We start from the raw sequence: 25285 nt of genomic DNA, 5'->3' as shown, positions 1-25285 counted from the left end.
TCAATGTTTAGCAAGAGAAGACAAGACTTGGTATGAAAGTAAAAACTGTTCAGGACTGAAAATCAGCTCTCAATGGAAAAAAAAAAAGTACCCTTGCTGTTAATCTGTTTGGGAGGACACACACAGGTAAAGCTCATTGCAAAGTTAACAGGTCCCATTTTTCCCAAAGTCATGCAATTTATAAACTGCCATCATGACCCTTTTGTATGTCCACAGCTTCGTTGTCTTCAGACCTGCTTTACTAACACATCCATCTATTGCTGGAGGCACCCAATTCCTAAACTGCCCTCACCTCCTAACAGCACCTAGTCTCCAGTTCCTAGTTCATTCCTGCTTCAGAAGCAGCATCCAACTCAGAACAGGTATCTGTATCCCTTTCCTTAGAATCTCTTCAGAATCCTTCAGAAATCCAAATTTTACCAAGGTTGATGGCCACCTCCCCCTTGTGTAGCATGTTACTAATGTTTCCTCTGGAGTTTGTTCCATTGCTTACAAGTCAATAAATTTGATTTTGTCAGACTGCAAGCTTTAGCCTGGTGGTGTGTGACTGACTAGACTTTAGTAGGTATAAATAATTTTGGGTCGTGTATACTAGTCATGTATTGTGTCAGCCTGGCTAAACACCAACCCTGGATGGACTGGTGCTTCATCCAGGCGGCTGGAGGTCGTGTTTCTGGTGAGTTTGTACCAGTGTAAATTCATAATTGCCATCTAAGCTATCAGCACTGCCAATAATCTTCCTGTTTATTTCCTTGTTTATTTCAGACTCTTCACTCTATTTGTTCGTCATCCCCTAATGACTTGTTTCACAGAAGAAATCAGGCAAACATGCGCAAATGCATCTGCATTCATTTCATCCACCCCTCTTGTACAGGAAGTATCCCTCCTGTTAAAAGCCAATCATTCCATATGTGCTTGAATCCCATGCCATCTCTTTCTCATGAGCTCTGTTGTTAACTTGGTCTGTATTTTTTTTTTTTTTTAATCTCTCCATTGGCCCTTTGCACGAGCTGTTGAACATGTCATTCCTCTCATCAGGAGAAATCTGGGTCTCCCATTTCTCTCCAACTACAGTTCTAGCTATGCTTCCTAGCCAGATTTTTCAAATATCCCATTTTTGTTTTCTATTTCCTTCCTATTTGCTCTTCAGACCTATAGCTTCTGCTGCCACTATATACAACAGCCCTTGTTGTAGAGCCACCAATGACATTTATGCCACTAAATCCAATAGACTTGATTCTTTAGCTTGTCAGACAGTATCTGATACTATCAAGGGATACCAAAATTGAAAACTTCTAGGCATTTGGAATAGAATAGCCTTTCTAGCTTTACCCTATTCCTTATAGTTTGTAGGATTCTCTTAGCTAATCTGTAAGTATTGGTGTTCCTCCAAGCTCAGTCAATATTTTCTTTTCATGTCACTATATCCTTGGGCTATTTAATCCTCTCATAAAGCTTCAGTTAGCACCTGTGGACACTGACCTCCAGATTTGTTTCTAATCTGTTTCCCTTTGCTAACTTGTTTCTGTTAGGATGACTCATAAAATTGAAGTCATGCTGTTACTCAAATTTTCTTGGGTCTGTGTTATAGCATTGCCACCTGTCCACTTGCTCCAACCAGAACTCATGGAACTGTTTTCAACTCCTGTTCAGTCATCTCCAAGACTACTGAATTGATCTAAGTATTTCTTGGAGCTGTGCCGTCCATCCTCATTGTCTAATCTTGAGTCTGAAATCCCATCTCGTTGCTTTTTCAAGACTTCTGGGCTCCCCACATCTGTTCTTGCATCCTACAATCCATTCTTCACTCATCTGTTTGAGGGATCTTAAGTACAAATAGCATCACAAAACCCCTTTGTAGTAGACAGTTTACAGATAGGTGCTTAGTCATTAGGAAAAAGGTGAGAACAGGATAGGATCTAAGTTAGCACTGTGTAATACAAATTGATGTTACTGATCAACGAAAATGGCATCTGAGGGTGCCTTTATTACATTTTACATAAGATGAGGTCAGTTTGTTTATTAGACTTTCAAAAATGGAGATGAATTTAATGAGTTCAGTTTCTTCCCATTCCTTGATGTTGCCACCGTTGCTTAAAAAGCCCCTGATTATCAGGACGCCTGGGTGGCTCAGTGGTTGAGTGTCTGCCTTTGGCTCAGGGTGTGATCCCGGGGTCCCGGGATCAAGCTTCCTGCTTAGAGGCTGCTTCTCCCTCTGCCTCTCTCTGTGTGTCTCTCATGAATAAATAATATCTTAAAGCCCCTGATTATCAACAATAGCCAAACTATGGAGAGAGCCCAAATGTCCATTGACTGATGAATGGGTAAAGAAATGTGTGTATATACAATGGAATGTTACTCAACCATCAAAAAGAATGAAATAAAAAAAATTAAATCTTGCTATTTGCAATGATGTGGATGGAGCTAGAGTGTATTATGCTAAGTGAAATTAGAGAAAGAAATTACCATATGATATCACTTGTGGAATTTAAAACAGAAAACATGAACATCGGGGAAGTGGAAATAGGAAAAAAGGGGAGGAGGAGAGAGGGAAACAAGCCTTAAGAGACTCTTAAGGATAGAGAACAAACTGAGGGGTAATGGAGGGTGGTGGGCAGGGAATGGGCTAGATGGGTGACAGGTATTCAGGAGGGCACTTGTGATGAGCGCTGGGTCTTGTATATAAGTGATGAATCACTGAATTCTACTCCAGAACCAGTATTGCACTGTATGTTAACTAAAAAAAAAAAAAATTTTTAAGCCCTTGTAATAGTTTACCATTGCTTTTATTTTAAGATTTTATTTATTTATTCATGAGACACATAGAGAGGCAGAGACACAGGCAGAGGGAGCAGCAGACTCCATGCAGGGAGCCCGATGTGGGACTCGATCCCAGGTCTCCAGGATCATGCCCTGGGCCGAAGGCAGCGCTGAACCGCTGAGCCACCCGGGCTGCCCCAAACTGGCCTTTTTAAGGACCTTTGGGGCTCAAGGCCTTAACACAGGCTATTACCTCTGCTTGAAACACTTTTCTCACACTGTACCTGGCTAATACTTCTTTACCCTTTGGATTTCGGCGGAGATACTTCCTCAGCTTCGGGTGTGTCGGCTCCATGCTCTCACAGGCCTCTGTATTTCAGTTTAGGAACACTCAATCCCTACTGTGTGGGACGCCTGGGTGGCGCGGTGGTTGAACCTCTGCCTTCGGCTCAGGGCGTGATGCCAGGTCCTGGGATCGAGTCCCACGTCGGGCTCCCTGCAGGGAGCCTGCTTCTCCTGTCTCTGCCTCTCTGTGGGTGTCTCTCATGAATAAATACATTTAAAATATTTTAAAAAAAAAACCCACTACTGTAATCAAATTATCGTCCACTTCCCTTCCGGTTTAGCTCCAGCCCCCATCCCCGACCCTGGGTCTCACTCCCGCTTTATCCCCAGGGTGCCCAGCACATAGTAAGTTCCCCATAAATACTTAATGACAATAAATCTAGCAGACATGCTAGTTGCTATTTTAGAAAAAAAAGGGGGGGCCAGATACATAGTTGATACCAAATTACGAAGACTGCTTTATCTTTGGCCAAGTTTTTGTTTGGTTGGAGTTTTTCTACAGCTCTATTAAGGTATAATTGTCTAGATTATTTAAATAAGCATTACTCTCCTAAAATCCACTCAGCGGTTAGCTCTCGGCTGAGCTGCCGGATGCCGGTGCTGACGGGACGAATCACAACCAGGTCGGACAGGTCCCAACTCGAGCATCGGAAGTAAAATTTGCCAAATAGGAAGCAACCACATTCAGGACTGGGACGCCCTCCTCACGTACTTCCGGTCCCGCCCCTCGCCGGGAGCGCGACGGAGATTGGCTCCCGGAGCGGAGGCCGCGGACTGGGCGGGACTTCCGGTCTTTCTCCGGGGAGGGAAGACGCTTCCCCGGGGCGCGGGAAGATTTGAACCGCCGCCGGTTTCCTGCGCTTCCTCTGCGGGCTCGGAGCCGGCGCCGCCGCTCTCTCCCGCTGCCCTGACACCACGGACGTCTCGGCCAAGACGCTCTCTCTGTGGCCTTGTTCCTCTGCGGTGGTGATTGTTTTCTCCCGTCAAGAAACATCACTTTTTGGTAATTTGTCAAATTCAAGAAACGTCCCTGGAGAAGCAGTCGTGGGCAGGCTTCAAGCATTTTGGCAAATTAAAGGGGCCGTTGATTGGCCTCGTCTCCACGACTTTTCCTCTCCGGACTGCCGTGTGAGCCCAGGACGTTGCTGGTTGTTTTGGTGAGGCTTTTTCTGTAACTAGATACTGCCCTTTTGAAAAATGAATTCCCACTGATGTCAAGTACAGACTTGTGGCTTTCGATCGTTAAACACCGACGTAATGGACGGGGTGGCGAAACAGGAATAAAACAGATGAAGCTGAAGTGTGGGATAGAATCAGGTTATTATTATTTTTTTTTATGATATGCCAGGAACTCTAGCTATTCCACTGTTTCTCGTGTCTGCCTGTTATTTAAATAAATAACAATTATATCTCAGTAACTTTTTTTTTATTAAAAACTTGACCAGAGACCTTTTCCCAGTTGGCAATCAGAAAATACAAGTTTTCCAACCTGTTTTTCCTGAGATAGCAAGTAGACAGCTGAGATTTATATATGTATGCGTGTATGCAATATAAATACATTTATTGCTATACTTATTGCATGTGAAATGAACAAAACACATAAACAAGTGATGTAAAGTGGAAGGTTGCCTATAGCAGCAATACTATTTGTTTAAAGATTTTATTTGAGAGGGAGAGGAACAGAGAGAGAGAGAGAGAGAGGGAAGCTGCGTTCTCCCTGCTGAGCAGGGAACCTGATCCCTGGATGCTGGGATCAGGACCTGAGAGAAAGGCAAACAACTGAGCCACCCAGGCGCCCCCTCCTGTAACAGCAATGGAAATGGAGAGGGAAGAAACTGGAAGGTCCCAGATAGTTGCAGAAATGGAGGGGATAGTTGATGGACTGAAATGGAAAAGGAGCCAGGGTCATAAGAGAAACCTACGAAATCAACAAGACACCTTACAGGAGTGTGGAGGAAAACAGAGTGAAAAGTCAAGTATTACTAACTGAAATGCCATTAACTCAAATTGCAAATTGAGGAGGAGCAGGAATTTTGAAATCCACTTACTTATTCTTTCATCATTAAATATTTATTGCACTCTTATTATTTGCTAAGTATTGTTTTTAAATGCCAGGGATACTACTGTAAATAAGACAGATGAGGTCTCTGGTGCGATTGAGTGTATGTCTTACTGGAAAAAGACAAGCGAGGAAATAAATAGAATTAGTTTTGATAGTGATGGATGCCATGAGTAAAAAAGATTAAATGGATGAAAAGTGATTGGGAAGTGGCGGGGAAGAACTTTAATTGAGATGATCAAGTCGGGCCTTTGAGGAAATGATATTTAAGCTTTAAACACTCAGCCATGTGATAAACAAGAGAAAGAACATGGTAGGCAGAAAGAACAGCACAAAGGTTCTGAGATAGGAAACAGCTTGTTTTAAAGACATTAAAAAGGCAAGTGTAGCTAAAGTGTCCTGAACAAGGAAAAGAGTGATGGCATTTGGATAGGAAGATGAGACCAGATTGTGTGGGTGTTATAGGTCATGGTTAGGAATTTTATTTAAGCGCAAAATGATAGATTGTGAACCAGGATGCAATAGATCTTTTTTTTTTCTTAAAGATTTTATTTATTTATTCATCAGAGACACAGGCAGAGGGAGAAGCAGGCTCTCTGCAGGGAGTCCGATGTAGGACTCGATCCCAGGACCCTGGGATCATGACCTGAGCCGAAGGCAGATGCTCAACCACTGAGCCACCCAGGTGCTCCTATCTCATTTTATTTTAAAAGATCCCTCTGGCTACTGTTATGTAGACTGGACTTGAGGGAAACAAGAGTGAAAGTGAAATTAGGAGATGTTACAGAAGTCTGCTTTGATGAGACTGATGATGTGCCATTTTAGTCATGTTGATTGAGTTTGATTTATCTGTGGGACAAGGACATAAAGAGAGGTCTAGTAGGCTTCTTAAAGTTCTGGGGAGAGGTCAGGTGAATTTGGAAGCTTTCTAGAGAGGGGAAATAAATAAAATTGTGTGAATCTCCTTAGGAGAAACCATATGGTTTAATGTTTACTTATATTCTGATATATTGTATAGGCCAGTCATATGTAGTTGATTACATACATTGAAAGGGGGTAAGGGGACACCTGGCTGGCTCAGCAGTTGAGCGTCTGCCTTCAGCTCAGGGCGCGATCCTGGAGTCTCGGGATTGAGTCTGACATTGAGCTCCCTGTGAGGAGCCTGCTTCTCCCTCTACCTGTGTCTCTGCCCCTCTCTCTCTGTCTCTCATGAATAAATAAATAAATCTTAAAAAAAAAAAAAAGGAAGGAAGGAAGAAAGGGGGTAAGATTTTTTTTAAAAGCAATAGTGGGCATAAAAGCAACACGAGTGTATATAGTATGAAGAGATGAAATGGAGACTAAGTTCAGGTCTTAAATCTTTGATTTAAGAGAATGGTGAAAAAGAATGACCACACTAAACACAGAGGTGGGAGCGCCTAGCTGGCTCAGTCAGTAAAGCATGTGATTCCTGATTTCAGGATCATGAGTTCAAGCCCTACATTGGGTGTGGAGTCTTAATAAAAGGCAGAAGAAAAGAGAGTTTAGTACAGAGGAAGGTATACAACACTATCACAGAGTGAGTAGTTTAGTAGGATGAAGACTGAAGCTATTGGGTGTAGGAAAACATTGGTGACTGTGGTGAAACAATTTCAGTAGAAATGTATAGGAAAGGGACACCTGGGTGGCTCAGTGGTTTAGCATCTGCCTTTGGCTCTGGGCGTGATCCTGGAATCCTGGGATTGAGTCTCCCATCAGGCTCTCTGCGAGGAGCCTGCTTCTCCCTTTGCCTATGTCTCTGCTTCTCTCTGTGTCTCTGTCTCCCATGAATAAATAAATAAAATCTTAAAAAAAAAAAAAAAAAGGAAATGTAGAGGAAAGCCTGGATTGCAATGGGTTGAAGACAGATGAGAGAGAAAGTAGACAATGAGTGGAAACTATATCTGAGAAAGTTTTTGGTAGGCAAGAAGGGTAAACTGGAGAAGTTACTTTTTTTCTGTCAGGTGAAAGTTATCACCCGAGTAGTAGGAGATAATGTCCTAGAAGGGGATGGGTTAGTGTTTAGAAAGGAAAATCTTAGAAAGGATGACGTCCTAGGAGCACCTGAGTGGCTCAATTGGTTGAGCATCCAACTCTTGGTTTCAGCTAATGTTGTGATCTCAGGTTGTGAGATGGAGCCCTACATTGGGCTCCACACTCAGTGGGGAGTCTGCTTGAAGATTTTCTCCCTCTGCCCCTCCACTTACCCTCTTTCTTTCTCTCTAATAATCTTTTTTTTTTTTTTTTTTAAAGGATGATGTTCTAGTTGGAGATGGCTAAGTGTCAGAGGATGGTGTTGGTGTTAGAAAGGAATCATAAGGGGATGCCTGGGTGGCTCAGCGGTTTAGCGCCTGCCTTTGGCCCAGGGCACAATCCTGGGTTCCCGGGATCGAGTCCCACGTCAGGCTCCTGGCATGGAGCCTGCCGCTCCCTCTGCTTGTGTCTCTGCCTCTCTCTATATATATATATCTATCATGAATAAATAAAATCTTAAAAAAAAAAAAGAAAGGAATCATAAGATTTATTGAGCACCTACAAAGCAACATTGCAATACTGGCACTGGCATGTGTGTTGTCTGGTTCAATCTTTGCAACAATTCTGTTACTATGCCCCATTTTACAAATAAAGAAACAAACAACCTGAGGCATTTAGCTAATAAGTAGTGGGAGTATGAATGGAACTCAACCCTCTGATTCCCCTTCAGTCATCCCTAAATGGAAAGCATAGGTGAAAACAGTTTAGAGGTGGGGAAGAAGAAATTGAATTCATTGAAATACGAGTGAATCTAAGACATTAGACTAGAAGATTAATTAACTTGCTCAGTCATGACATAGAACTACTTCCTTAATGTCAGACTAGGGACAAAAATCCAGGTATTGGGATTTCATTTTCAGTGTTCTTTTTTCTCAGTCCTAATAGTTACTTTTGGCCTGCCTTTTGCATGTATTACAAACAATTCTGTATTCTTATCACAAAAGATGGAATTTGCTTGTATGAAATGACTTAACTGAGCATATAATTTATAAAAATTAAACTTCAGGAGAATTACAGCTATTAAATTATAAAGGCAGTTATAATTTGATGGGCTTTCTTCTTCTTCTAGGTTATCTTCCCACATTGGAGTAAAGCCCCGGGGGTTAATCAAGGTATTCTGTTAAGGTTGTTAATTTCAGATCATTTAAAAGTATGTAGTAAAATAATCACTTAATTTTTTTTTTTTTTAATTTTAGAGAGAACATGGAGGAGCAGAGAAGGAGGAAAAGGGAGGGTATAATCTCAAGTAGGCTCTGGGCTGAGCGAGGAGCCCAATGTGGGGCTCGATTTTGACCCTGAGATCACAACCTGAGCCAAAACCAAGAGTCAGATGCTTAACCAACTGAGCCACCCAGGTACCCCAATAATCACTTTTCCTCAAACAAAAATAAGTGCAAGGGGAATATGTCTTGCTCATGTTCTTAGAAAATGCATCCATTTTTTATGATAGAACTTTTGTACACAAGAACTATTTGTGCTATGCTATTTCCTATTTCCTTCAGTCTTTACCTTGTGAAGGACGTCTTATCCGTAGTCCCAGTCATGGCAGCTGAAGTACGAATGGTACTTTATGAAGATGATTCAGTGCAAGTGCAATACGTTGATGGTTCCAGACTGCAGCTTTCTCCATGTGGCTCTGAATTTTTATTTGAAAAGGCACCTCCTGTTTCAGCACATCCTTTAGAACAACCAGAAAGAATTCGTCAAAGGACACACTTTGTTATTAGCACTTACCGAGTAAGTAAAGGTGACACAAAAACAATTCTGATACGAGAATATTGTTGAGGTAGTCTGATTATGGAAAGTAATTAATATTCCAGATTACTGTCGATTTAAATTGATTTCTCACATTATTTTACATATTTTGAGGTTATGTTTTGTATTTCTTTTTGTAGGAGCAACTACAGCGAGCCCTAGATTTTCGAAATTCTTTTGCTGTTTGCCCTTTTTTATCTGAAAGCATCATACCTTCTGAAAGGAAAAAGGTAATTTTTTAAAAGCTTTTTTTTATAAGTAATATTTTGAGGAGAAGTAATTAGAAACAGGTAGTTTCATATGTAATCTTTTTCTTCATGACACTTGGGAATACACACATTGTTGTAGAATGCATAGGCTTATATTTTTTTCACCAGACTAGGGTGTTCTGGTCCAGTATATATTGACTGAGACTCAGGAGGTACATAGTTCATCTTTCTACCATTTTCTTTGTAGCCAAAGCACCTACTCAGAATTTTTCAGATTGGTGACTTGATTCTCAGGGGTATCAGAATTAAGAAATTATGTGGCCATTTTCAGTAATTGATGTGCAGTTCATGTGCAGTAGAGATGCGTAATTACTTACAGGTATATACTTTTTTTTTTGCTTATGTTCTATTTTGAACTTTTATGAATAATAATAATGATAGCTATCACTTATTGAGGATTTATTATGTGCCAATAACTAGGAATGATATTAAAAATATTTAATAACACCAGTCAGAATGTCTGTCCAGCCAGTCAGAACACGTGTATTGGTTAGATATGAGGCCCTTTTTACAGATAAGGGAACTAAATCTCAGAGAGTTTACCTAACCTTCTTCATGGATGTTTTCTAAATGGTAGTCAGGATTTGAACCCAGTCTAGCTGACTCTGAAGACTATGTCTTTTAACCACTTTCTGCTACCATCATGATGGGAAAGAAGCCAAGAAAAATTGTAAGCTGTAACTTAGTCTATAGGGATAGTTTATCACTATCTTTCGAGAAACTTTATTCATTGAAACTTCATAGTTTGCTGCTGATGCTGTCGAATGATTATTAGATAATCCAATTCTGGAATGGAGAACTTTCTTAACAGACCATCCTTACAAGCCAGATTTGCCATCATTGAACACTACTAACATCTATATACATAAAGGGCACTGTAAGTTTAAGAGGCTTTCTTGACACTAGTTTTTGTAAATTTAAGATTTTATATAAATGTAAGAGGAAATGTTTACCTATTGGCAAGATCAATTGATTAAAAGACTGTTAAAAAAAAAAGACTGTTACATGATACCTACTGTTTTTATCTTCCATGAAGAGATGCAACAAGCACTGGTACCTGTTACAAGTCTATTTGCAATTGGTCAAGATCAGTTTGACCTTGAGTAATTCAGTTTGGTTTGTTTTTTAGGTTTATTTATTTATGAGTGAGTGAGAGAGCATGCTGCACAAGTGAAGGAGGGGCAGAGGGAGAGGGAGAGAGTCTCAAGCAGACTCCCCACTAAGCGCAGAGCCCAACACAGGGCTCACTACCCTGAGATCATGACCTGAGCAGACACCGAGTCTGTTGCTCAACTGACTGAGCCACCCAGGCACCCCTAGTAATTCAGTTTTTTTAAATATTGCCCTTTAAGCTACCTGGAATTTGTTTAGTGTATTAGGTATGCCAAGTGCTACCTAGGATAGGTACTTTATACATGTTGTCTTATTTTAGTCTATTTGATAGCCCTTTGAGATAGCGTTTCCCACATGCTATTCAGTAATTCCAGTACCATTTCTTGTCATTCTCCCATTCCCTCCTTGTTTTGAAAAACTTATGTTATCACATGTAATGTCTTAAGATATGGTTGATTCTGTTTCCTTATTATCTGAAATGCTCTGTCAATGATTTTTATGCTAGTTCCATACAATTGAGGTTATGATTGCTTTTAATAGAATACATTGTGGTTGTTTGTAGTGTTGTTTGTACACTGTAGTGCTGGTTTTCCCTCATTTTTTCTTTTTCAAGGTAATCTTTTGGGCAGGGCTAAAAAATCTATCTCTGATTCATTGTACTTTTTTTTTTGTGGGCAATAAAACAAAGTTTATTGGTCATTATACATTTGTTTTTTGTGTTTTTGTTTTTTTGTGTTTTTAAAAAGACTTTATTTACTCATGAGAGAACAGAGAGAGAAAGAGAGAGAGAGAGGCAGAAACACAGTCAGAGGGAGAAGCAAGTCCCATGCAGGGAGCTCGATGTGGGACCCATCCTGAGACTCCAGGATCACACTCTGGGCTGAAGGCAGGGGCTAAGTTGCTGAGCCACCCAGACGTCCCGGTCATTGTACATTTGAAACAAAAATATATCTAACACTAAATATAGTCAGGATCATTTTTTTTCTTCTCTCTCATTCTTTTTTTTTTTTTAAGATTTTATTTATTTATTCATGAGAGTCACAGAGAGAGAAGCAGAGACATAGGCAGAGGGAAAAGCAGGCTCCATGCAGGGAGCCCAATGTGGGACTCAATCCCAGGACTCCAGGATCATATCCTGAGCTGAAGGCAGACGCTCAGCTGCTGAGCCTCCCAGGTGTCCCTTTTCTCTCCTTCTTTATCTGTGTGTGTGTGTGTGTGTGTGTGTGTGTATTTTATATCTCTCTCTGAGATAATCTTAACAGTATCAAATCTTCTGTGGAAAAATATATATAGGCCAACACCTTGCTCTCTATTTTTCATTCTTTTTAGGTAGTAAAACACAAAACTTCAGGAGTTTTCTTACACAATTTGTAAGCATCAAATGTACAGAAACATTGGACTACTAACAAAATACTCCCCATCTCTCTTTCTCCCCTCAACTCAGCGTATTTTCATTGACTTCTCAGAAGTGAGATGGCCCAGTGGCGACACTGATGATGGCATGATATGTATGCAGAGTGGCACCGTGAAGATATCATCGTTAGATGGGCACGCATACCTTTGCCTGCCCAGATTGCAGCATGAATTTATAGTACATTTTTTGTGTAAAGTAAGCCAGAAGCCAGACTCGTCTGTAGTATTGTCAGAAAAGAAGAATCAAGCCAGAAAGGATAAACTAGTTGAAAAAGCAGGCAAAATTTGTACATATGTAAGTTTATCAAGACAGAGACTGAAGAATAAAGAAAATGAGCTCTATTGTCAGATAACGAAATCCAAGGAACCTTTAGAGAAGAAGAGCTGTGTAAATGGAGCCGAAGGGAAGGAGGATGCACCTCTTCCTAGTACACAACACACATGTGTATATACGTGGGTGAAGCAGTGCTGGCCTGTGGCCTCCTGTCCAGAGGAATGGAGATATCCTTTGTCTCTAGCACTTCGTTTTCGTAATAAAATCAGCAGCATGTCTGGAATTGATGCAGATATCACCCAGAGTAGAACTTTAACTTCTGATATTTCAGAGGAAAGAGGAAAAGAGGTTTCTGTTCTTCCCAGGGCCCTGTTACTCAGCTGTCCTGTCCCCCACCTACACAGGTAATGGAAGAATGGCTTTTTTTTTTTTTTTTTTTTTTTTTTTTGTCATAAAGCTCTTGTTTCTCAGTCATCTGCTACCATTCAGGTTTTTTTTTTTTTTTTTTTTTAAGATTTTATTTATTCATTCATGAGAGACAGAGAAAGAGATGGGGCAGAGACACAGGCAGAGGGAGAAAGCAGGCTCCATGCAGGGAGCCTGACGTGGGACTCGATCCCGGGGTTGCAGGATCAGGCCCTGGACTGAAGGCGGCACTAAACCGCTGAGCCACCTGGGCTGCCCATCTGCTATCATTCGTAAGAAAAGTTCATTCAGTGATCCAAAACTCTGCTAATAACCGATAGTAAATAATTTCCCTAGCCAATGTGTCACTTATGTTTCTTACTCTGTGCCCAAGCGTTAAGTGTTGATGGGAGGCTGACTGGACACTACATACTTTGTAAAACACAGAGGCTCTAGGGATGACAGAGACACAGTCCCTGCTTTCTAGGCACTTAGACTCCACAAAGGACACTGTCACTGAATAGATTATTAAAGTTTGGTAAGTGATGGCACAGGGTGCTGGTGGTGAGCACAGAGGAGCATCAGCTGCCACTCCGTGGAGTCCGTCACATTGGTTGCTGGAGCATGGATCTGACTAGTTTATGATCATGGGTTCTTTTCTTTCATACCTAGCCTGAGGCCATTACTATCTTTGGTTTGCTGACTCTAAATCTAATCACTGAATTTTTTTTTCTTTTTTTGGAAACTAAATGTTACAATTTATTCCGTCTACATGATTACAGACATTGCAGGGCAGGGTGGGTACACAAGGCAAATAAAACAAACTCTTGTCCCATTTAACCAGATGCAGCATTTTGGCAGTTTTATGATAATATAGGTAGACCTAATTAATTGACTTGGGCTGAAAGCTGGGAATAGCAAATCTCTGCAGTTTAGGATCTTCCATTGTCACTCCAAGGATCTTAATTCCTAAACTATACTATGAGCTCTGAAATGGTGTGTACTGCAACATTCTTCAAGCTTTCATACCTTCATCAGAAATCTGACACCTTTTCTTAAGGCTAGGAACTCTTAAGGCTGTCTTCCTCTTGGCTAACCCAGTCCACCAGCAATCTTAAAAGTTGTTATATAAAAATAAAACTGTCCCCCAAGCATTGATTAAAACTGTTGTGCTGGAATCCCTTTTCAGAGCCTTAGCTCCCTGAGAGAAGAGAGATCCTAACCAGTTGCTTCCATGAATAATAATAACCCTAGTACAATGTACTTAATGTCTTTTGAAGCAAACTCAAGAGGTCAGGCAACCCTGATCATCCTGACAAGTTTATCAGTATTTACACATAAGGGATATTTAAAGCTGATCCTAGACCAAGTATTGCACCCATAATCCCAAGAAATCATTCAGTTTTAGCAGGTGAGGTTCCTGCAAGATGCCATAGCACAAGTGAGAAATCATCTCAGAGCAAAGAGTGATGGTTCATCATCTTTTATAAGTGAGAGGAAATCAAGGAGAAAAGAAAACTCCCTCCTAAACTCATCAATTGATGGCTATTTTCATGGCCTTAATTGATGAAATCCAGTGTCCTCAATTTCCTGATTGGAGGAGTCTATTTTCAAGGTGACTGTCAAGTTCAAGAAGAGTTCAGGCTTTTCTTTGCCATGGCCCATGAATTCCAGTCCTTCAATGGGAATCTCCTTCTCCTTTATTGCTTTCTGAACACACTGCTGATAGCGCTTGAAGAGGTCGGTGCACGGGTCTCCGGAGCCATCCCCCTTAAGACACTTATCGGCAAACCAGCGATTGAAGCACTGGTCATACTCGCGCTTCATGTCAGTGCAGGCCTCCCCTACACTATTCCTAATCACTGAAAATTTTTGAAAAAAGCGGTAAACATGGAGAGGTTTCTGGAGGCCAGCTAGAAGCCTTTTCCCTCTACTAAGAGGTGAGTGGTTCCATTCACCTTAATGGTTCCATGAACTTCTATAAGTAGTACGATAGTAATGGTAAGAGCTGCCACAGAGTGTTTATGTGCCAGGCACCTCAGTACTTCACCTACTAGATTATCATAGAAATTCCATGAGGTAAGTAATTGTTATTGCCCCACTTGGTAGAAGAAGGTTAAATAACGAGCAGAGTCACATAACGAGTGCTTGTAGAATTGGGCTTTGATCCCAGGTAGTCTCTGAGTATATATTTATTATTTAAAGCAAAACCAGGGAGTGATTTTCAGGCTTGTCATGATTATCTAGTTAAAATCGGAAGTTCCAGTAATAGTAAGTACACATTGAAAGAGATTTAAGCTTCTAAATGAACAGTTTTCAATAATTTGCCACTAACTGTAGATTAAAATCCCTTATCTTTAAATATGGCTAAGCAGGCCTTCCATTTTCTGATCTCTTCTTACATTGGTAGTCCTCAGCACTCTTGCCCTTGCTTTTTCTACTTTTGCTCAACTGGACTTTTTACAGTCTCTAGAATGCCTGTCCAAGCTCTGTTTCACCACCGCACCTGCTCTTTTCCTCTGCCAGGAGCACTGCTGTATCTCAGCTCACTAATGTGTGCCCATTTCCAGGTCTCAGCGTAAGCTTTTTCTACTTGGAGTGGTTATCCTCAAGTCCCCAGACAGGATTAGGTTCTACAATCCCACAGCATCCAGTAACTCTCCTCTCTTTGTGTTCAGTGTCTTCTATTTCACATCCCTGCTTGATAGGAATTTTCACTGACAGCAGTGACCTTGTCTTCTTTTTTCGGTGTTATATCCCCAGTGTGTGTGGCATAAATATTGCAGTGAATATTTGTCATTTGAATCCTAAATTTTGAAGATTAGTAAAACTAAAATGAATGAATAAATAAAGATTAGTAAAACTGTTAATTTGTATGATTGTGCTGAGATGGAATGGTGAGATTGTTAAACATACTGAGAAAATTCCATGGAAAAATAAGATTAGTGTTCAATTTCCTTCTTATACATTTATATTAATTTTTACTTTTCATTTGCACTTTTTTAAAATTCCATGGAAAAATAAGATTAGTGTTAATTTCCTTCTTACACATTTATATTTTTACTTTTCTTTGATCTAACAAGTAAGAAATAAATATTTTTCCAGTAGCCAGTATTTTATGGACTTCTCAAGGTAATAATTATGTCAAACAACCAGAAATAATAGCTTGTATTTTGTCCTCCACAGATGGGATTTTTGCGATTCACTTTCACAGAGACCGTTTGATGAAGAATATTCCTATCCTGAACTAGTAAAAGTGGTCTGGTACAAAGGCGTAACTTATCGGTAAGGCACTTGTGTTGGAGTTGGAGCTCTTTAGTGATGTCAGAGGGGAGGGGACTAGCCTTGCAGACAGACTCCCACAAAAGGACACAGTTTGGCCAGGGCCGTTGTTCTTCTATATAGTTCTAAATTTTACAGGTTTCAAAACTTACTTTTATTAGTACACATAGGGGTCTTGTGATTAATTCACAATAACCACATTCACAAGATTTTTGTGACAACTCCAGAGCCAATAAGGATTAGTTTTGCTAGTGAATGAAATACTCATGTCAGTTATTTATAGGATACCCCTTACAAGCATCAAGGGATCTAGTTGTCTGAATTAGTCACATCAAAATGTTGCCTGTTGAGCATGGACTTAGAGAAGATTAGAGGCTCATCTGTGTCTGCACTATTCCATTGAATTATCCCTACACCACCACAAAGTATACCTCTCTGGTGACTAGAATACTAATATTGGCTAGATTCAGGGTTTCACTATTATAAATAATGCTGGAAGAGCACTGCAACATTTTGTTCTTTAGGCTCTCCTTACATGAAAGCACATGCCCTCCTGACAATATTATATATGACAATATTATATATATATATATATTTTAAAGATTTTATTTATATTCATGAGAGACGCAGAGACATAGACGGAGAAGCAGACTCCTCGCAGGGAGCCCGATGTGGGACTCAATCCCTGGACCTGGATCATGCCCTGAGCCAAAGGCAGGCGCTAAACTCCTAAGCCACTCAAGCGTCTCTCTTCATATATTTTTCAAAAAAAAAACTGACATGGCTGGAGTTTTTATACATTATATACCTAATACCTTGATTGTTTTTGGCTGCTTCAGGTATGATCAAGTCACCTTTTTTCCAGGATGGCTTCTTTTACACATGGCTAATCTCATTCATCAGCTATTGATTCTACTAGTTTCATTATTAAAGAATAAACTTATTTTCAGGTTCCGGAGTTTATTTAACTCCTTTGCAATGGGCATTTCTTTGGTTGGTGACTAGTATGTGCCAGCTACCATGATTGGCAGTGGGGATACCAGGATGACAAGATGCCTAACTTCCAGAAACTAGGCTTAGTTGTCAAAATAGCTACATTAGTCAATTCTATGTGTTCTTTTTTTTTTTTTTTTTTTTTTTAATTTAGCTGATTGGGTGGAAATTATCCATTTTTGCTGGATGGGCAAAATCCCATACTACTTTGCTTTTGCTTTTTTTTTTTTTTTTTTTTGATTGCTCTCATTTATGTTTTAGTCTCAATTAGAAAAAAACGTTTTTTAATGATTATTTTTCTTCCTTAGACTAACCCATAAAAATGTGAACTCAATAGAGATTTATCCTGGAGATGGATCTGTTTTCAAATCAGAGGGAGCTTATCTTGGGAAGTATTTTACATATTATTCCATTCAAGAAGGATCAGAAGAGGTAAGCTGACAATGATATCTTGGCTCAAGTAGATTTTTGTATACAGCTGTTTCTTTTTCTTTTTTTAAAGATTTTATTTGAGAGAGTGAGAGAGAGAGGATGAGCAGGGGGGAGAGGCAGAGGGAGATGGAGAAGCAGACTCTGCACGAGCAGGGAACCCAACTCTGGGCTCGATCCCAGGACCCTCAGAATCTTGACCTGAGCTGAAGGCAGACAATTAACCGACTGGGCCACCCAGGCACCCCTGTATATAGCTGTTTCGAAATAATTCTCAATATATATAGGAAATTCGATTTTTACCTAATATTGCTTGCTTACTACTATGCAGTCTGGAGAATTAATATAACCCTTTGCCAGCATTGTCCCAGTGATAGTAACCACCTTATTCTTACTGCATCCTCCTCCACTCTTCTGCCAGTTATTTGCCTAAGTAATCTGTGATTTTAATCACAAATTAATAAGTTTTAAGATTTTATTTTTAAGTGAGCTCCACACCCAAGGTGGAGCTCAAACTTACAACCCTGAGATCTAGAATCACACACTCTACTGACTGAGCCAGCCAGGCACCCCAATTTGTGTTTAAATCAGAAGTTAAATTTAAACTTCTTACGTCATAGAATTGATCAATAAGGAAACACTAAAACCAGCAGCATTACTTTGAATCAGTATACCTATTTGAATTAATATATGCACATTAAAAGCACATTTCTTTTTTTCCCCCACCACGTAACTGTTTGCATATTTAAAATACCTCTTAACTCCTAAATCTTTATATATAACTAGAAAGTTGAACAAGGTGCACCTGGCTGGTACAATCGGTTAGGTGTCTGACTCTTGGTTTTGGCTTGGGCTATGATCTCAGGGTCATGCAATTGAGCCCCGTGTTGGGCTCCACCCTGAGCATGGAGTCTGCTTGGGATTCCCTCTCCCCATGCCCCTCCCCACCCTCTGAAATAAATAAATATATTTTTTAAAAAAAAGAAAAAATTGACCAAGATTTTTCTCTGTTTTGAAAACAGTGAAATATAACATGATATATTTAACATTTCAGACCAAAATGTAATCATATGGCTATATTGTTAATGGTCTAAATTTGCTTGTTCTCAGTCTGACATTTGACATCCACCCTTAAGTAAGGATCACCATAGTGATCTATCTGGCTTTGCTTTGCAGGCTGACACATTCCATATTACAGAGTGGAACTTTGAGTGATAAATTGTTTATCACTTGTTCTATCTATATTTCCCAGTGCCCTCTCTACTCCTTATTTATATTTTAAGTAAATCTCAAATATGTTTCCATTCATTACTGTTTTAGTGCCTATATATATATATATATATATATATATATATATAATAAATAAATGAATACTTTTCTACAAATAGACCCAGTGGGGAATCTGTTTATATATATATATATATATATATATATAACAGATATATATAAACAGATATATATATAAACAGATTCCCCACTGGGTCTATTTGTAGAAAAGTATTCATTTATTTAATACATATTAATTGAACACTCCTAGGCAGAGTATCAGATACTCTGTCAAACACTGGGTAAGGTTGAAGGGTGCCTGCCTTCAAGGGTTCACAGCCTAGTAGTCAGATAGGCAAAGGAGCAAATGAAATAAGTGTGACCTACATTGTGTGTGTGTGTGTGTGTGTGTGTGTGTAGTGTATGAGACAGTTAAATAAACAAATAGAGCGAGTATGCATACTTCTGCTGCTGACTGCTATGTATTGGGAGTTTGAAAATGTACAAGATAAATACAAGACATCTTCCTGGAGCTTCAGTTTTACTCAAAAGTGTCAGGAAGAAGAATGATAATTTTTTTCATAAAGATTTATTTTATTTATCTGAGGGAGAGAGAAAGAAAGCACAAGTGGGAGGGAGGGGAAAGGAAGAGAAAGAATAGACTCCCCCCTGAGCAGGGAACCCAAAGTGGAGCTCAATCCCAAGACCCTAAGATCATGACCTAAGCCAAAGGTAGATGCATAACCAACTGAGCCACTCAGATGCCCCCGGAATGATATGTTTGCCCCCGAAGCAAACATATCATGGAGGGAAACCATGAGCTTTGGGAGTAAAACAAAATGTCCAGACCAATTGTGCCTTTGTGGTCGACTGCTTTGGTCTTCACTCAGACCTCTGTGAGCAACACTCCACCTCTGTCCACTTGAGTGAAGAGATTTAGAAAAAAGTGGCTGTCTTTTCAGGATAAAATTGTTCTTACTTTAGCCCATACTTTAAAAATAAATTCCAGATGGATGAAAGGACTAAGTGTGAGAAACCAAACTTTCTTTCTTTTTTTTTTAATAATAAATTTATTTTTTATTGGTGTTCAAGAAACCAAACTTTCTTATTGTAAGTTTTCAAACATGTTAAATTTTAAATATTTAACTTCTCTTAAATTAGATAAAGCCAAAAAGACAAGCAAAAGCCTGCAAGAAAATATTCTACACTATAAGTTAGAATAGAAAGACAAAAAAAAAAAAAACCCACCCAAAAACCTCTCATAGAAAAAATGAGTAAAAAATAACAGTGGTCAAGCCATAGAAAATATAAATATATGTATTTATAAATATAAATATTTATATTATATAAATATAAATATAAATAACTCCTAATATTTGGAAACATGTCTAACCTTACTGCTTGCATCAAAGAAATTGATTAAAATAACATTTTTCATTCATTAAGTTATTGAAAGGTCGATAGTGTCTGCCATGGGCAAGGGTGTGGTGGAAAGGATGCCTTCACAGTGCTGGCTGGAGTGTAAATTGATTCAGCGTTCATGAAGGACAATTTGATAATATCAAGTTAAATTGGCTAGAACTTCTGCCTCTAGGTATCTACCCTAGCAGAATGTTAGCACATATATACAAAGAAATATGTCCAAGGGTGTGGATTGTGGCATTGTTTGTAGTAGCAAAAAACTGGAGGCCATCTAAATGCTCATCAGTAGAGAAATGGTGAAATGAGATGTGTTATCAGATTATAGGGACATTGTGCAGCAGTTTAAAGGAATGAGGAAGATATTGATACATAGATTAAAAGATCTTCAAACACCATGAAAAAGGAAAGTTGCGGAAGAACGCGTACAGTGGTATCCTTTGTGTAAAGAACAAAAACAAACCCCAAACCCAGATATATTACTGTATATAATAAACATACAAATGCACAGGGGAATATCTGGGCAAATAAAAACCGAACTTAAGGGGCTCAATCAGCTTAAGTGTCTGACTCTTGATATTGGTTCAGGCCATGATCTCAGGGTTGTGAGATTGAGCCAGGGGTTGGGCACCACTCTCAGCGGGGAGTCTGCTTAAGATTCTCCCTCTCCGTATTATGCTGAGTGAAGTAAGTCAATCAGAGAAGGACAAACAGTGTATGTTCTCATTCATTTGGGGAATATAAATAATAGTGAAAGGGAACATAAAGGAAGGGAAAAGAAATGTTGGGAAATATCAGGAAGGGAGACAGAACATAAAGACTCCTAACTCTGGGAAACGAACTAGGGGTGGTGGAAGGGGAGGAGGGCGGGTGTTGGAGGGGAATGGGTGACGGGCACTGAGGTGGACACTTGACGGGATGAGCACTGGGTGTTTTTCTGTATGTTGGTAAATTGAACACCAATAAAAATTAATTTAAAAAAAATAAAAATAAATTTGTACCCACCAAGTCCTCCCAGACATTCAGGGATGTAGTTTTGAATTTTCAGAATAAAGAATATATCTCTCTATTCAAAAAAAAAAAAAGATTCTCCCTCTCCTTCTGCCTCTCCCACTCATTCTCTCTCTCTCTCTAATAAATAAATAAATCTATAAGAAAAAAAACAAAATAAAAAATTGAACTGAAGTGGTTACTTCTGGAGAGGAGTGTGGGATTTTATGGAGGAGGAAAAGTAGGGAAGGATTTTAATCTTGTTTTTTTAACCTTTTTTTCCCCCCCAAAAAATGTAGTGATGTATTGCTACTTATATACTTAAAATTTTAAATAGGAAAGATTGACAAGGACTCAAGATGTGCGTGCTTCTGTAGAGATAAGAACTTGGTGCTTTGGAACCACATAAGGAGGGGCACCTGACCCAGTTTGGGGGGAAAGTCTTCTGAAGGATAACATGGCTGAGCTAGGATCTATAATTATATTTTATTTTATTAGTAAGTAATCTCTACACCCAACATGGGGCTCAAACTCACAACCCCAAGGCCAAGAGTTAGATGCTCTGGCGACTGAGCCAGGCAGGTGTCCCTAGACCTATAATTTTAAAGAAGGAATTATACAAAAGAAGGATAGAGGTTGGAGGAGTATAGAGTTGAGGGATCATTACTACTTGCTCAACTCTTTGCATGTCTGGCTTCTTGTTAAAATTGGTTTGGGCTGGGGCCGTGGTCTCCTCTCCTGGTTGTGAGATTGAGCTGGCCTGGGGCTCTTGCTTACTGCAGAGTCTGCCTCAGATTCTTTCCTCCTCTCCTTCCCCCGCTCCCCACCCCTGCTAGTCCCTGCTGCGTGCTCGCATACTCTCTCTTTCTAAAATAAATAAATAAATCTTTTTAAAAAACCCAAAATGTTGCATAAACCTGCCCATCATTAAGTTAGTAAGAGGCACACCTGTGATTTGAATCCGCGTTGTCTTAACTTCAAAGCCCCATCTTCTCTGATTGACGGTAAAGTACATATGGGCTGTATTCTCTTGTGGTTCAAATTAGATTTGTGCTACTTCTTAGCCCTCAAGCTTCGGTTTCCTCATCCTAAAAAAAATAGGCATTTATAGTTCTTATCTCAAAGTTGTTTTGAGGAGAGCACCTAAGTGGCTCAGTGGTTGAGCATCTGCCTTGGCTCAGGTCATAATCCCAGGGTCCTGGGATGGAGTCCCACATCAAGCTCCCCGCAGGGAGCCTACTTCTCCTTCTGCCTGTGTCTCTGCCTCTCTCTCTGTGTCTCTCATGAATAAATAAATAAAATCTTAAAAAAAAAAAAGATTAAAAAAAAATTGTTTTGAGGAGTAAATAAAATAAACCATGTAAATTACACAGCATTGCACCTAGCATATAGTATCTGTTCAATACTGTTAGCTATTGATATTATATTTATTATGAACACAACTTTGAACCCTGCTAGCATTACCAGGGAAGAAATCAGGAAATCAAAAAATAAGGCTGAAGACAAAGTTCGGGGAAACACAAGTATTAAAGAGTCTGAGAGGGCAGCCCCGGTGGCGCAGTGGTTTAGCGCCGCCTGCAGCCCGGGGTGTGATCCTGGAGACCCGGGATCGAATCCCACGTCGGGCTCCCCGCATGGAGCCTGCTTCTCTCTCCGCGTCTCTTTCGCTCTCTCTGAATAAATAAATAAATAAATAAATAAATAAATAAATAAATAAATAAATAAATAAATAATCTTTAAAAAAAAAAAGAGTCTGAGAAAGAGGGAATTCAGAAGGGATGACAATTTTTTTTTAATTCAAGAAGCTGAGCTTATAAATAATATTGTCTTCCACAAACTATAGCAATAGTTCTTCCGTTAATAAATATAATAAAATTATATATTTGTTCAATTAAAATACCTTTTTTTTGGTCTAAAGGGGAAAGGCGGCTTATATGATGTTTTCTGTTAAAGTGTAGGAAAATTAATTTGGTTGCCATATTAAGTATAGCCAAAATTTAAAGTAAGTTATAGGGTATTAGCATGCAAGTTTTATAACTATCCAGGAGGAAAGCTAGACTTAAAAAAAAATTGGTAAAAAGGAAAAGCATAAAATACCTTTAAAAATATACCTTTTATGGGCTTTTAAGTTAAAATAACTGTTTGCCTTGTCACAATGTAAATATAAAATCAAAAATAGTTAAGTAATAATGGCCAAGATTATTGAGATATTTCATTCTAAATTAATTTTCAGAGAGAAGAGAAAACTTATTCAGTAAATAACCTTCCTCCTGATAGACCAGGAAGTCTGTTCTCTGTGTATTCCCTAATTAAACAGGCAACCGGGTAAGTTCTTCACATTCAACTGACTCAAGTGTTGCGTGTCTGAGAATCCTGATACATTTTCTGGTGGTTAGGGTAAGAATAAGTACAGTGGAAATATCTGTTTTGGGTAAAATCTATCAATTTTTCTTGTCTCTTCATTTATAAAATAAGGTAATCACATCCTTATAAGAGTACTTCTGGCTTTGAAGTTTAAAGCTAAATATGGAGAAACATCCAGGTATGGCAAGCAAACACTGGTAGGAAATTAGTGCCTTTTCTCTGGGTTAGTGCATCATTATTGTGCCTTGGAATCAAACTGAGGATTTGATGATACATTTAAAATTTTCATCCTTTATTATCCTCAGAATAATAGAGATTCTGAGAGTATATAGGAAACGAAGTGTAGTTTGGTACTTTGGTTCATATGTTTTTTAAATTCTAAGTAATCTGTTAGCAGTCAGAACCATGAAAGTGTATTGTTGGATTAAATTATTTATTTTTACAAACTTATGTCTAAGCAACTTCCAAAGTAGGTTTGAAGGAGAATTGTTAATTTGATTTCCCACAGACAGTTGATTAACCTTCCCCAGCACTCTTAAACCATATAGAACCTTTCAGGTGCTGTGAATCTATCACCTCTTACAAAAGAGCAACTGAAAATTCTCTCCATTTTGAGTCATTTCATTGCTAAAAAATTAGAGGAATAACCTTAACTATGTGAAATTAACATAAAGGAAAGCAACCCCCTTCCAGGAGATAAAGGATTTAAGAAAGACAGAAAAATATTCTGAACATATTTTAGTGGAAATGAGTTACTTGCCCAACATGGTGTATAGCAGTGAGAATGCATTGCTAGAATAGGAAAATGCCATTATATGCAACTGTTTAAGTACTGTTTTTCATGTTCACAGAATTCTTCAACACTGTGCCAAGACAAGGCTTTCCTTAAGCCATAACTATCGTATATGCTGCTGGAAGATGGTATCTTAAAATTATTATTATTTTCAAGATTTCTATTTTTAAGTAAACTCTACCCAACTTTGGGCTTGAACTCACAACTCTGAAATCAAGAGTCACATGCACCACTGACTGAGCCAGCCAGGGGCCCCTTAAAATTATTTTAAAAGCAAGATTTTAAAAATTGTTTTATTGTTTGCATACATACCTCCAGGTTCAAATTACTTTCATCGAAGTCATGTGAAAAATTATCTGTAACATTAATAGTGGTTTATTCAGAAAAATATCCACTTACTAGATAAACACTGCAAAATCCAGCTTTTATGTTATACTTTGTCTATAATATGTTTTTGTTTATTTTTTCTTAGCAGAGGGGGCAGGGCGGAGGAATTGATTGGATTTGAAGTGGAAATGTAGTTATTTTAAACTATGATATTATAGTATTCTATTCTATTTCCATAACTGTAAAAGTAAATTCTTCAACATTGACTTAGAGGAAGTAATTTTCAGACTTTCATTTCTATATCTGTACTAATTTAGTTAGAAACCTATATGTTGCTGTACTTCCTAATGTTTTTCTATGTTCTATGGAAAACAGTAACTTTCCAAAAAGAACAGTAACTTTCCAAATATATTAGAACTCAGTCTGTTCATAATAGACTAATATGGGTATCTACTTCTGGAAAAACTAAAACATATGTAAGGATTCTACAATATTCAACTTCTGAATAAAGTTGCCTCAGAGTTTATTGATCATTTAAGTCAATAATGGATAACTCTCTTTCCTGCTATTTTTATTAACTTGGTTTTAGGTGCCTGGGATAAATGATAGCAATATATTGCCTGTGCTTTTGAGAGAATCGGTCATACCCAGCGTGGGAAGATTTCTTGCATACTCTGATGACAAAGTACACGCTCTCTTTCTAGATGGCATCACTCTAACCTTAAACTGGAATTTCAGCTCTTTGATTGAAAAGAGACAGGTGATTATATTTCAGACTGAAATTTATTTCTTATTGTTTTTTATCTGTGGAAATAGAACAAAGAAAATAAAATACCACACTATCTCAATTTATTTTTTGAAATATAAAATCTGTCAAGAAGCTTTATTAATCTCATTGGATTTCCTAGCAAAAATCAGAAAGGATGACAAAAAAAAATCATTTTTATAAAGATAGCTATATAGAGAAAGAGAAAGAC

The 25285-nt window shown here is 38.8% G+C and overlaps 1 protein-coding gene across 3 annotated transcripts in view; it reads left to right on the top strand.

The window, feature by feature from the left end:
• The first annotated feature begins 3969 nt into the window (after positions 1-3969).
• The window catches only part of C3H5orf34 (chromosome 3 C5orf34 homolog), a 46017-nt gene continuing 24701 nt past the window's right edge, over positions 3970-25285 (top strand). For 2 of the 3 annotated variants that reach the window (XM_041750036.1, XM_041750037.1), the window contains exons 1-9: positions 3970-4262; positions 8719-8953; positions 9112-9201; positions 11798-12444; positions 15632-15730; positions 17029-17152; positions 23058-23149; positions 24040-24109; positions 24898-25068. In XM_041750036.1, coding sequence (XP_041605970.1) covers positions 8759-8953; positions 9112-9201; positions 11798-12444; positions 15632-15730; positions 17029-17152; positions 23058-23149; positions 24040-24109; positions 24898-25068 — 1488 coding nt within the window. In that variant the 5' untranslated portion in view covers positions 3970-4262; positions 8719-8758. Of the gene's footprint in view, positions 4263-4386; positions 4423-8718; positions 8954-9111; positions 9202-11797; positions 12445-15631; positions 15731-17028; positions 17153-23057; positions 23150-24039; positions 24110-24897; positions 25069-25285 lie in introns of those variants that run through there. The other variant, XM_041750038.1, reaches the window with a different exon arrangement.

The sequence above is a fragment of the Vulpes lagopus genome, chromosome 3 (assembly GCF_018345385.1).
Source record: "Vulpes lagopus strain Blue_001 chromosome 3, ASM1834538v1, whole genome shotgun sequence".
Lineage (NCBI taxonomy): Eukaryota > Metazoa > Chordata > Mammalia > Carnivora > Canidae > Vulpes > Vulpes lagopus.
The sequence above is the reverse complement of the archived record's forward strand: the minus strand, read 5'-3'. Positions and strand labels throughout refer to the sequence as shown.